Source organism: Dendronephthya gigantea, unplaced genomic scaffold (genome assembly GCF_004324835.1).
Source record: "Dendronephthya gigantea isolate DGI-Jeju-01 unplaced genomic scaffold, DenGig_1.0 000006F, whole genome shotgun sequence".
NCBI classification, from domain to species: Eukaryota; Metazoa; Cnidaria; class Anthozoa; order Malacalcyonacea; family Nephtheidae; genus Dendronephthya; species Dendronephthya gigantea.
This window is the reverse complement of record NW_021163016.1, coordinates 3,368,599-3,380,928: the sequence shown is the minus strand read 5'-3', so window position 1 is coordinate 3,380,928 and position 12,330 is coordinate 3,368,599. Positions and strand designations below refer to the sequence as shown.

Here is a 12,330-nt window from a genome sequence, read left to right as displayed (position 1 = left end):
AATATAAATACATAAGAGATGCCTGCGGAGGAGGCTAATAAGTTACATAACCAATGACCACTATCCTGCTGTTATTCTGCACCAACACCCTCCGATCCAGGACTCATATGATTGGTCAAAAACTGACCACCCTCTAAGAATAACGTTATTATTTCTGACCTCGAGATAAAAGCTGGACAAAGGTGAAAGGTCTTACGCACATCTCAAACTGCATCTCATTTACGGCCTACCTCGGATATTTCACTGGTAAACTGCGCCCAAGTTTTCAAGACTGTCTTGCTGCAGACCCGTCGGGGTTAAGGTGTGCAGTCCCCAGAATATTTTTTACATACTGTGGAATTTAACACGAGTTTGTGTGATGGTTTGTTTCACTTTCACTCAAGCTGTGACCACGCCCTTTCTTCCCAATTGACGCAGCCCGACCCCCAATCAAAATTTTGTTCCGACACGGACAGGTCTGTACCGTCTTTGTCACAGTGATTTTATTTTTTTCTCCAAACTGTCAGTGTGCGTATTCTGGGCAAATATAAAAAATCGGGCTTGTTTCATTTTGTCTCCCATACACAGGTTGGGTAGCTATGGTAGAGCGGTTTTTAAACTGAAGGATTTACTCTGCAGGCTAATGTAGTGAAATACTACACTGGATGGTGTAAGTTTGTTTACTTTTTGATCTAACATTTGATAAACCACTGACAAATTATCATCCATGATTTCCCTAGAACCAGTAGATTCTGTCCCTCTGACTTTTCAATCAGGTAAGTCTTCATTGTTTATACTGACACATGCCTATCACAGGATTGACATGAGATATGAAATATCACTGATTCATCTCCAAACAAAAGGATCTTGAAGTTCATTCCAAATTGTTTTCATATTCGTACATTCAATATCTCATCCTGCTCTTTTCAGCGGTAATATTCCTAACGGAGATTTAACTCAGGGGGAGTCAGTCTGCCAGTATCTTCCACCATGCCCTGTTAAAGGAACTGGTTATCACAGAATTGTGTTTTGTCTTCTGAAGCAAACAACACGCTATGATTACGAGGCTATTCACACAAGACATAACACAAGGTTAGAGCGTTTCTTGGAAGTCAAAATTGAGACAAACCAATAAAAGTTACAATATATAAAAACCGTGTTCTTTATTCCTTAAATTGTGTTTAGATGTCTCGTCAGCAGATCGTTTAAAACATCGACGTTTTTGGACAATTTTCAACTTGTTCCTCAGGCACTTTCCTTCTTTCAAGCAACCTGGGACATGTCCGTATCAAATAATTTCACAAAAATCTTGGGTAACAAAAAATAACGCGATCCTTACTGACCTTCAGTATTAACCAGTGTTTACTGGAATATTGAAAGAATTAGTTCGGTTTTGTTAAAAACATTTATCCTTCGTTCAGGTATAAAAGAACCCGTGTATGACCTGGAGCCATTCTTGACACCGAACCAAAGAAAACGTTCACAAGTTAGAGAGATATTCGCAAAAAAATACACAAATATGTAACGAGTTTTGCTCTCTGTAAATCGGTCTAAATAAATTTTCACACAAAATAGCTGGGAGTGGTTATTTAGAGATGTGATGAGGTGGGTTGATTTGGAAATATTTCAAAGAAACTTTGAGCGGAGCCGAATTTTACACCGGAGTTGCGGCGCTTTTAAAGAGGCAGGATTACTAACAAAAACGTTGGTCGTTCTCGTAGAGAATATGAGAGATTTTGTGGGATCAGATCGATCAGGTAGATAGGATACATGCTTTCTGCTTACATTGTTGCATTCACGGGCATGCTTTTCTGAAACGAAATTCATCCCGTTTTCATATTGGAAACTTTGACCAGGTAGATCACTAAGACAGACGTAACTTTACGAACCAACATTGTTTGCTGGGCTGCCTATGGACAAAGCATTAAGACTAGCACTGAAAAGTTTATTTTTATGTCACAATGCTTGCCTTGTGTTAAACATGTCCATCGAGTTAATACAAAGAAATCTTCCTACAAATTAGTGAAATTACAATAATAAACTACAAAATATACAAATTATAAGAAATACAGTCATATACACTCAAGAATACTATTTGCAAAGTTTTAAAAACTTCAGAAACTACAAAACACTGATTGATTTTTAAACAATGCAAACTGATTTACTAAATTTACATTCCTATAAACGTCTCATCCTCGTGGTTAATCAAAAACATTTGAAAGATGAAACAAGAATCACGTTCTACAAATTTTACCTTCGAGATATGAATAAACAAAAAACTACGAGAGTAAAATACCAAATGTGTCACAAAGAAAAATATTAATATGATTTGCCTGCAATATACAGCTTCACAAAAACATTTCACAACGTTTGGCGCGTTTTACATGATTGCAGCCATTACGACTTTACATTTAGTAAATCACTTTGCAGTTGTTACTCTTAGCATCACTTAAATATTTAGCACCTTCAGTTTTTAAACCATTGCCACTTACATTTAGTTCAGTAAGTTTACAGTTGTCATTCTTCAAAGCATCACTTAAATATTTAGCACCTTCAGTTTTTAAATCATTGTAACTTACATTTAGTTTAGTAAGTTTACAGTTGTCATTCTTCAAAGCATCACTTAAATATTTAGCACCTTCAGTTTCTAAATCATTGACACTTACATTTAGCTCAGTAAGTTTACAGTTGTTACTCTTCAAAGCATCACTTAAATATTTAACACCTTCAGTTTTTAAACCATTGCCACTTACATTTAGTTTAGTAGGTTACAGCTAGTTGTCACTCTTTAGAGCATCACTTAAATATTTAGCACCTTCAGTTTTTAAATCATTGCCTCCTACATCTAGTTTAGTAAGTTTACAGTTGTCATTCTTCAGAGCATCATATAAATATTTAAGACCTTCAGTTTTCAAATTATTGTCACTTACATCTAGTTTAGTAAGTTTACAGTTGTCACTCTTCAAAGCATCACTTAAATATTTAGCACCTTCAGTTTTTAAATCATTGTCACTTACATCTAGTTCAGAAAGTTCACAGTTGTCACTCTTCAAAGCATCACTTAAATATTTAGCACTTTCAGTTTTTAAAAAATTGCCTCCTACATTTAGTTCAGTAAGTTTACAGTTGTCACTCTTCAAAGCATCACTTAAATATTTAACACCTTCAGTTGTTAAACCTCCATTGTTACTTACATTTAGTTCAGTAAGTTTGCAGTTGTCACTCTTTAGGCCATGGTTATCTTTCTTCAAAAACTCAGCCAATTCACGGATAGTAGTGTTCGTCACAGTACAAAAATAGATTTTAAGCTGTTTCAAGTTCTTGATGTGGCTTAAAAATTTGAACAAAGCTGTAGATTCTGCTGGTGCAATATTCAATGCCCTCAAAGTAAACAATTCATCATCATCCTCAGACGCAAACGACGAAATCATTTTCATGACGCGATCTTCTTGCATTTCCCAAACACATTTTATCACGAGTAAAGCTTTGTCATTACTCTTGTCAATACATCGTTCCTTTGGCATCCAGTCTTGAAATCTAGATTAAGATATTTTGAGTATTTTGACTGGGCTCATTAGTAAAAGGTGGACTGGACTCATTAGTAAAAGGTGGACTGGACTCATTAGTAAAAGGTGGACTGGACTCATTAGTAAAAGGTGGACACTAACGAGCCCAGTCCACCTTTTACTAATGAGTCCAGTCCACCTTTTACTAGTCTAGTCCATGCTTCGCAGCCAGCAGAGTATCACCTGAATCACTGATTAGCCAATCATATCGCTTCAAATCACCTCAATTGGCACGTGCTTGTCCCTGTCTCTCCAAAGTGATTGTCACTGACTGACTAGTTGGTGACGAGTGACTATGGCTTTTTGTTTTAGTTTTTTAATTAAATAAAAAATTTCAAGTAATTATAATTTTTATGAAATTATGTTGATTTTTATTTGTAAACACCTTGAAATTTATAAGTCGCCTGAGTGATTACAAGCCTATATTCTATACTTTGCATTCGGCTCAGTGAATATAGGCTTGCAATCACCTCACCTTCAGCAACTAATTGTAAAATAGAGTCCACTGGTACAGCACGGAAATCATCATCTCATTTTCAAGTCATAGGAGTCTGGTAGTTGTGTAATTTAACAATATGCAATACCAACAGCAACCTTTACATTCCTATAAATTATAACAATTTTTTACCTTTTGCATATACATTCAATCACTTCACTGTCTTCATCCTTTGATGACCTGATAAAAAAATTACATGTTAACTGATTTAGCACACTAAATAGTATGGCATTTATTATCCTGTACAACAGCTTATGAGGCATACTTTTGACTTTCCTATTCAATTTTTAAAAACCTAGCTTATTGTCTTTAGTTAGCATTGGTTATGACTTACAAGGTTATTCACATATAAGTCACCAAAGCCACTCAAGATTACGTACATCATTGAACAGGTATGATAATATTCCCTCACATATATATAGCAATTAAATTATGTTATATGATGAGTTGCTGCTATACAATATAACTGGCTACACTTATTACGTTATCTAATTTGAATAAAAATGAGGCGTACCTGAACTCTTTCATCCTATCTCCAAGTAACCCAGCTACAAACTGGATCACCAAATGCCACCTGGGTTCATTAATGTGATCTTCTAAAAATCTTTCAACATTTTTAATATCATTAACCACATGTAGTGCAGCTAGAAACTCTTGAATTGTAAGATGAAGAAAAGAGAAAATATTTTGTCTTTTGTCTTTCAACTGATTGAACACACCAGAATCAGATAAGCCAGCCATAGACTGATCACTGCTTTCAAATTCAAAAACTAACTGATTTTTTTTCATTCCATTCCTTGCAATTCCCTTTAATTTGTCCAAGTCCCTTTGAAACTGCTCTGGAAGTTTTGCAGTCAAGTAATCTTTGTCTACTGGTTTATTCCTATATTTTGAATTGTGTTTGAACAGCAAAATCCTTATAGCTCTTTTGTACAGTTCAGTTATTGTTTTAGGAATCTTGCTGTAGCTTTCATCCTCCACAAGTTGACCAAAATCAATGCTTTCATATAATGTTAAACAAATTATATAGGAATTGACTGGTATGTAACAGAAGCTAATTAGTTCTGGGGAATCCTTGATTATGTTCCATATTTCTGAACTTTTCTGGGTGTCATCACCACAATTTTTTTTAACATACTCTTCTATTTGTTCCTCACTAAAACCCAATATCTCCACCTGTCTATCAAAATCAAGCCCTTGGTAGATGCGTTCTGCTGTGGGTCGAGATGTGGTTAACACAGTGATTCCAGGTAATAGTTCATCATTCACCAGCTGTTTGAATATCAGGAATATATGAGCATGTTCTTCCAGGCTGTTTACAGTTTTTCCTTTAGTTAAACACTCATCATCTACCTGGAGCTCATCTAAGCCATCAAAAACAAGGATGGTATTACTTGGGTTCTGATGGATATATTCATGGATAGACTCATTGTTGGACAGAGCTATTGCCTTATTGAGACCATGAGCTTGATTTAATATTTCTTGAAGACTTGTTTTTTGCTTGTTAAAATTACGAAATTTGATCAATAGTACAATTTTTTCATGCCAGAATTCATCATGTTGTTGACTTTCTTGCCACTCCTGAGATATTTTTTCGGTTAATAGAGTTTTCCCAATGCCTGGTCTTCCAACTACAAGAACAGTTCTAGGATGATCTTGACCAGCTTCTGCTGCTTGAAATAATTCTGCTGTACTCTCAAGTACTTTTGCATTAGCAGGCTTTTTCAATTGAATGTCATAAATCTCATGTCTACATTTTAAAAATCCACTTCTTGAATAATTGACACATTCTCTTCCATCTTGAATTATGACATTGATATAAATTTCATCCAGTTTTCGTTTTGCTCCTAAGACATCACTCACAGTAAATAAATGTTTGGTTTTATTTTCCTGAATCATCTCCTGTTTTGTCTGGTTTACTTCTTGGTTAGGAGAGTTAGAGTTAGTTTCCTGAGTTATCTCATGGATTTCCTGGTTTGCTTCATGGTTAGGAAAGTAAGAGGAGTAAGGGTTGGAGGTGTTAGCGGTTGCTTCTGCATGCTTTTTTTCTAGGTACACGCTAATGAACTCCTGATCAGTATGGAAAGTGGGTCTCTTCCATGCCGACCACAACAGATAAACAATCTCAACGAGTGTCACTGCATCGACGATGAAATTTATCGTGATGAAGCCGACAACAACTTGTTGTTTCTTTTTAGCCATTGAATAAGTGCAATCCACAAATGAAAAATTCGTAGTTGGTCGTGTGACGTTCTCATGGGAAGTACTAGTTGTTGTTTTCATATTGGGCAAACGACATTCAAAATGGGTCGGAAAATTGGACGAGGTTAAGAGAAATGCTGAGAATATTGTCAGTGGTATTATACGACAAACGATTAAATGGATTATGTAAGCCATGAAAACAAAATAACGATTACTACCTTGATAGGCCACTGGTGCGGCTGGCGATACATCAGACAGTGGCTGGCTTTCTTCTACGCCCTCGTTCGTCGTTGTGTTTGGATTATTTGCGAAGAAGTCCACTCTATGTTTCACCAGGTAACCGTACACGACACTACATACAACGACAAGTCCAAAACTTATCATAATCTGGACATTGAGAGATAACGAAGGAAGGAATTCTTGGGCATATTGAAGACGACATTGTGTTTCAATGTACTTCCCCTTGAATAAAGAGCTTGTGAGGTCACATTCTAGACTTGATTTCGACTCGTAATCACTCGCGATTCCAACCAGAGCCACGCCAATTGCTACAAACAAAGCAAGAACTATTGAACTGTACGTATTGTAACAGTTACGAGGAACCAGTTTTAAACAACTATCCATGCGTGTAAAGCGGTACTTCAATGATTCTTTGCCAGGAAAAAAAGCAGGAATTAGATTTAATGACATAACCAGTGAACCACCCCACTGTTATTCTGCACCAACACCCTCCAGGACTCATATGATTGGTTAAAAACCGTCGGCTCTACGGTTTCAAATTCACATTCAGATTCAGGCCCCGTTTACACTGCACCGGATTCGCTTGTCACGATATCTACTGCATATATATATATATATATACAGTCGCTGTCATTAACGTTGTCCAAATCAAGTATATCAATATACCTGTCATGTGACTTATTGTTATGCATCAACTCGCGTGTGCTTGCATGCGATGGCGCGCTTCGCGAATATTGCGAGTTTAGTCGGACAGTATTTGCCGGCAGCATATTCGAACGATCTACGGTGGCGAATGATATTTCACCGCGTCTTTTATCAACGCACCTATATAAGCAAATCGCATCACAGTTATTTGTCAGTTCTACCAAAACTGTTTACCGCGTACTTATCAAACGTTTATTAACACTGGTTATATAAAACCTTGGGTCCTTGGTCTTTCCTCACGAAGAGTACATCATCATCATGGATCACGCTTCACTTCCAGCTAAACGTATTTTAACTGCGGTACAGAAGGATCTTGAATTTCTACTGTATTATTTTGTGCAGAGAATTAATGATAGCAACGGATGATGCATTCAGTTAAAATGACCATGAATATAGAACAAAGCTAGTTCTATTTTGTCATCAGTCTACGTCACTACAGAGTCACATGAGATGCGCATGCGTCTTGCCAATCAGTGCTTGCACGCTTGCCAAAGTCGAAACGTGAAAAATTTTGTGTCGAAGAAATCTTCTTTGTTTATGGTTTTCACGGGTGGTTACACTTGACATTTGTAAGTATTTAGTATTCTGTCTCCAGTTCGCCTTTTAGGTTCAAATTTAGAATGGAAAATTTACATAACGGTGATGAAAATCGGGGAGATTATCATACCTCCGAACGTCAAGAAGCGGGAGAATCGTCTACTTCAACCGCCGTTCCTCCTCAGTCGAGAGATATTGGCGAGGCTTTAGAGACTATTGGAGAAAACATGGGCCAAATGGCTACCATGCTACAACAAATCTATGAAGAACGACGTTCTTCGAAGAGCCCAACGGGTCGAAAACGAGCTCGCTCACAGTCGCCACCGGCGAATAGTTCGACAAAATCAAAGTCAGCACTCGGCTCAACAGGCTCGACCACGCGTCAGACCCATGAAGGGAGTTCCCGCCAAATTGACGATGATCGAGTTAGCATTTATGCGAGCGGTAGCGAACAGGATGATCTTGAGGAGGACCTCTTATTGCTCACCGGGCAAAACAAATCGGTCAACGACCAACCAGACTCTGACCTTCTTCGCGACTTAGCTAACGCGCTTGAGGAAGATGAACCCACCGGGGAAAGTGTCAATCAACCATTGGCTGATATTGCCAACAAGCGTTGGGGCAAACAGTTAGGTTCTGATAAGGTTAAGGCACTACTTACAAAATACAAACGTCCAGAGAATTGTAGGGATATTACTGAGGTCAGAGTGAACCCAGAGATTTGGGGTCAACTCTCCTCCCAAAAGAAGAAAACTGACTTACAATTAAGCAATTTTCAACAAATAGCAAGGAAACTCCTGTTTGCTAACCTTCAAATGACCAATACCTTATTGGCAGGGCAACAAATTGATTCTAAATCAGTGCTAGCTCAATCTGTTGATTCTATTGCCCTTCTGGGACATATGAATCACAATTTGTCCCAATTAAGGAGAGATCAAATACGTCCAGCGCTTAAACCGGAATATGTGTCTATATGTTCCTCCTCTGCAGATCATGAGGACAGTAAGTTGTTGTTTGGTGATGATCTGCCAAAGCGGCTGCGGGATGCTAAGGAATCCTGCAGAATAGGAAACACCATGACACACAATATCACACGACAAAGTGGTAGGAAACAAATTTCCAGGGAAAGTAATGCTAGCGGCCAACGAGCATCTGGTCACCCTTATCGAAGACCAGGGAAAGATTTTTTCTGGAAAGGCCAGACTCGGCCTGCCAAGAGGAAAAATGTGCCACCGGCAGGGAGGAAATAATGCAGAAATTGCAGGATATTAAAAATTCGGTAAGTAAATTTTTAGATTTTGTGCCATGTTTAGTAGAATATCTCCAGCAGAGATGCCTTGACTTCACAGCTGGACAAGTGGCTAACCATTTTAAAAAGTGGGTAGACCTTACCTATGACAAGGAAATACTTTCCGACATTGCTGGTATGAGAATCCAATGTGATGAGATACCAACTCAGCACAAACTTTTGAACTCTATCAGGCTAAAAAATGAGCAGTTGCTCATTGATCAGGAGATTGTGAAATTAGTTCAGAAACAGGTAATAGTACCTGTTAGACCAGAACCTGATCAGATACTATCAGGTATATTTTTACATCCAAAAAAGGATGGTTCATTTAGGTTAATACTTAACCTGAAAGAATTTAACAAGTATGTGACCTATCACCATTTCAAAATGGACTCCCTAAACACTATAACCAAGCTCATGGTAAAAAATTGTTATATGGCCTGTATTGATTTGAAGGACGCTTATTATTCAATACCTATTCATGCTTCTGATAGAAATATTTACGGTTTGAATGGGATGGCAGGACATATGAGTTCACCTGTTTACCAAATGGTCTTTCTTGTTGCCCAAGAAAATTCACTAAAATTCTTAAACCACTTCTGGCTTATTTACATAAACAGAACCATATTTCTGTGGCACATATTGACGATTTGTACCTTCAGGGTCAAACATATAACCTATGTGTACATAATGTTGTGGACACAGTAGTATTATTAGATGAAGTGGGCTTTATTGTTCATCCAACAAAATCCTGCTTGATACCTAGCCAGGAAATTATGGTTCTGGGGTTTATTTTAAACTCTGTCACAATGATTGTGAGATTAACACCTCAGAAAGCTTCCCAGCTGCAGAAGGACTGCACAAAACTGCTCAAACAAACATTCTTAACTATTAGGGATGCTGCCAAAATCATAGGGAAGATTGTGTCCAGTTTCCCTGGAGTCCTTTATGGACCCCTTTACTATAGACACCTTGAGCATGATAAAACTCTAGCTTTGAAGCAAAATCAGGGTAATTTTGATGCTATTATGACATTCTCTGCTGAAGCGAGAATAGAATTAGATTGGTGGGTCCAGAATGTACTCACTTCCTTTAAGCCTTTGAGCCATGGTTTACCTGTCCTAACAATTACCACTGATGCTTCAAAACTAGGGTGGGGTGCAACCTGTAATGGTGTATCCTCCGGGGGAAATTGGACTCATATTGAGGCAGAACATCACATAAATTATTTGGAGATGTTTGCAATTCTTTTGGGTCTTAAGACGTTTGCAAAAGAAAGATCCCAAGTCCATATCAGGATAAGGACAGACAATACTACCGCGATAAGTGTCCTCAACAATATGGGCACTAGCCATTCAGATGTTTGTAATAATTTAGGACATAAAATTTGGGAATGGTGCATTGCAAGAGGAATATGGATTAGTGTTGTACACATTCCAGGGAAACAAAACCTGGTTGCAGATTTTGAGTCAAGACGTAACCAGACTGCCTCGGAATGGAAACTAAACACTAGTAGTCTAAACAAAGCATTGAATGAACTTAGATTTCACCCAGATATTGATCTGTTTGCTTCACGCATTAATCACCAGTTCTCAAAATATGTGTCCTACAAACCAGATCCGAATGCTGTCGCGATTGATGCATTTAGCATGGACTGGTCAACATTAAATTTTTACGCATTTCCACCATTTAGTGTTATTTCATCAATGTTAAGCAAAATAAGAATGGACAAGGCGCGAGGAGTTTGTGTGATTCCAGACTGGCCCACTCAGGGTTGGTATCCTATGGCTATGCAAATGCGAGAGCGAGAACCTGTACGTCTAAAGGCAACGGACAGATTGTTGACCTTACCCAGCCACCCCACGGAACAACATCCACTACATCAAAAGCTAAACCTACTGGTAGTTCTATTATCAGGGAAAGGATAAAACGACATGGACTTACTTCCAGTACGACGGATATAGTAATGGCCTCTTGGCGCACAGGAACGGCCAAACAATACTCTATCTATTTAACCAAGTGGAAAACGTATTGTGATAATGAAGGGGTGGATATGTTTTGTCCGGGTGTAATGCATGCTGTTGAGTTCTTGGGATCGCTTTATGCATCGGGGTTAAGCTACAGTGCGATTAATACAGCTCGCTCTGCCTTATCAACGATATTGCCAATGGAAAATGGAGTGACATTTGGGGATCACCCTCTCGTTAGCCGGACAATGAAAGGAATATTTGAACTGAGGCCGGCGCTACCTAGATACTCTGAGATTTGGGACGTTAATGTTGTCTTGAATTATCTAAAGAACCAAGGGATTCCCGCGGCGTTATCACTGAAACAGCTTACCTTGAAGTTAACAATGTTGTTGTGTTTATTGACTGGCCAGAGGTGCCAAACTGTGCATAGCATGGATATAAAATACATGCAAAAAATGACTGACCGATACCGGATCACGATACAGCAGAAGTTGAAACAAACCAAGAGTGGTAAGCATATCGATCCTATCGAACTGATGGCCTTCGATGAAGACCCCGGATTATGTGTCGTACAACATTTGGACGAATATATCGAAAGGACTGCAAAATTGAGGGATAAGCATACGCAGTTATTAATTAGCTATGTTAAACCACACCGTTCTATCTCGAAGGATACAGTGGCCAGGTGGGTCCGGGAAGTTCTTAAATCGTCTGGTATTAATACGGATGTATATGGTGCACATAGCAGCCGAGCTGCCTCGACATCGTTTTGTCATCGAAAAGGATTAGATATGGTGACAATCATGAAGTCTGCTGGTTGGTCGAATAGTGGAACGTTTGCACGGTTTTATGGTAAACCATTAGAACAATCTAATTTTGGACAAACTGTCGTAGAAAATTTATCACTTTAAGTAGTTAACATAAATCTTTGATGTTCATGTTATGTTAAAATTAAATAAATACTCGGTTACGAGTATAGTTCGTGTGCGTAGAACTTTGAAATCTCATGTGACTCTGTAGTGACGTAGACTGATGACAAAATAGAATTTTGCAATTAAACGAAACTTACCTGGAAGTTGAAGTTTGATTGGAATTCTAAGTTGTCATCAGTCAGGAACGAAGGAGTCACATGCCCGTGAAATGTATACCCACGCCGCCCAAATTCCTTCGTTCCTGAGTTTTCTACACCACTCACGATGAAGACTGATTGGCAAGACGCATGCGCATCTCATGTGACTCCTTCGTTCCTGACTGATGACAACTTAGAATTCCAATCAAACTTCAACTTCCAGGTAAGTTTCGTTTAATTGCAAAATTTGTTTTGACCTTTCCCAATTGGTATAAACA

General features: G+C 38.3%; 3 protein-coding genes across 3 annotated transcripts; 2 read left to right on the top strand and 1 right to left on the bottom strand.

The window, feature by feature from the left end:
- Window positions 1–634: 634 nt before the first annotated feature.
- LOC114516818 (39S ribosomal protein L38, mitochondrial-like) lies at window positions 635–1,539 on the top strand. Its single transcript, XM_028536405.1, has 4 exons — window positions 635–649; window positions 910–1,071; window positions 1,165–1,292; window positions 1,401–1,539. The coding sequence occupies exons 1-4, from the start codon at window positions 645–647 to the stop codon at window positions 1,502–1,504; spliced, it is 399 nt and encodes a 132-aa protein (XP_028392206.1). The 5' UTR covers window positions 635–644; the 3' UTR covers window positions 1,505–1,539.
- Window positions 1,540–2,753: 1,214 nt separating this feature from the next.
- Window positions 2,754–6,925, bottom strand: LOC114516626 (NACHT, LRR and PYD domains-containing protein 12-like). The gene is made up of 4 exons (XM_028536153.1): window positions 4,556–6,925; window positions 4,174–4,221; window positions 2,912–3,516; window positions 2,754–2,824 (listed from the first exon to the last, which is right to left on the bottom strand). Exons 1-4 carry the CDS (start codon window positions 6,865–6,867, stop codon window positions 2,754–2,756), a joined length of 3,036 nt encoding a protein of 1,011 aa, XP_028391954.1. The 5' UTR covers window positions 6,868–6,925.
- A 716-nt stretch (window positions 6,926–7,641) lies between these two features.
- On the top strand, window positions 7,642–11,964 carry LOC114516814. Its single transcript, XM_028536399.1, has 2 exons — window positions 7,642–9,004; window positions 10,707–11,964. The coding sequence occupies exons 1-2, from the start codon at window positions 8,975–8,977 to the stop codon at window positions 11,892–11,894; spliced, it is 1,218 nt and encodes a 405-aa protein (XP_028392200.1). The 5' UTR covers window positions 7,642–8,974; the 3' UTR covers window positions 11,895–11,964.
- Window positions 11,965–12,330: the final 366 nt, after the last annotated feature.

Excerpts from the sequence above, each read along its gene's own strand:
- LOC114516818 (XM_028536405.1), top strand. Across the intron at positions 1,072-1,164 it reads CACACAAGACATAACACAAG|ATGTCTCGTCAGCAGATCGT; the intron begins GTTAGAGCGTTT and ends AATTGTGTTTAG. Across the intron at positions 1,293-1,400 it reads TAATTTCACAAAAATCTTGG|GTATAAAAGAACCCGTGTAT; the intron begins GTAACAAAAAAT and ends TCCTTCGTTCAG.
- LOC114516626 (XM_028536153.1), bottom strand. The coding sequence starts at position 6,867 with ATGGATAGTTGTTTAAAACTGGTTCCTCGTAACTGTTACAATACGTAC. Across the intron at positions 4,222-4,555 it reads GATAGGATGAAAGAGTTCAG|GTCATCAAAGGATGAAGACA; the intron begins GTACGCCTCATT and ends TTTTTTTATCAG. Across the intron at positions 3,517-4,173 it reads ATTGAATGTATATGCAAAAG|ATTTCAAGACTGGATGCCAA; the intron begins GTAAAAAATTGT and ends ATCTTAATCTAG.
- LOC114516814 (XM_028536399.1), top strand. The coding sequence starts at position 8,975 with ATGCAGAAATTGCAGGATATTAAAAATTCG. Across the intron at positions 9,005-10,706 it reads TGCAGGATATTAAAAATTCG|TGTTATTTCATCAATGTTAA; the intron begins GTAAGTAAATTT and ends TCCACCATTTAG.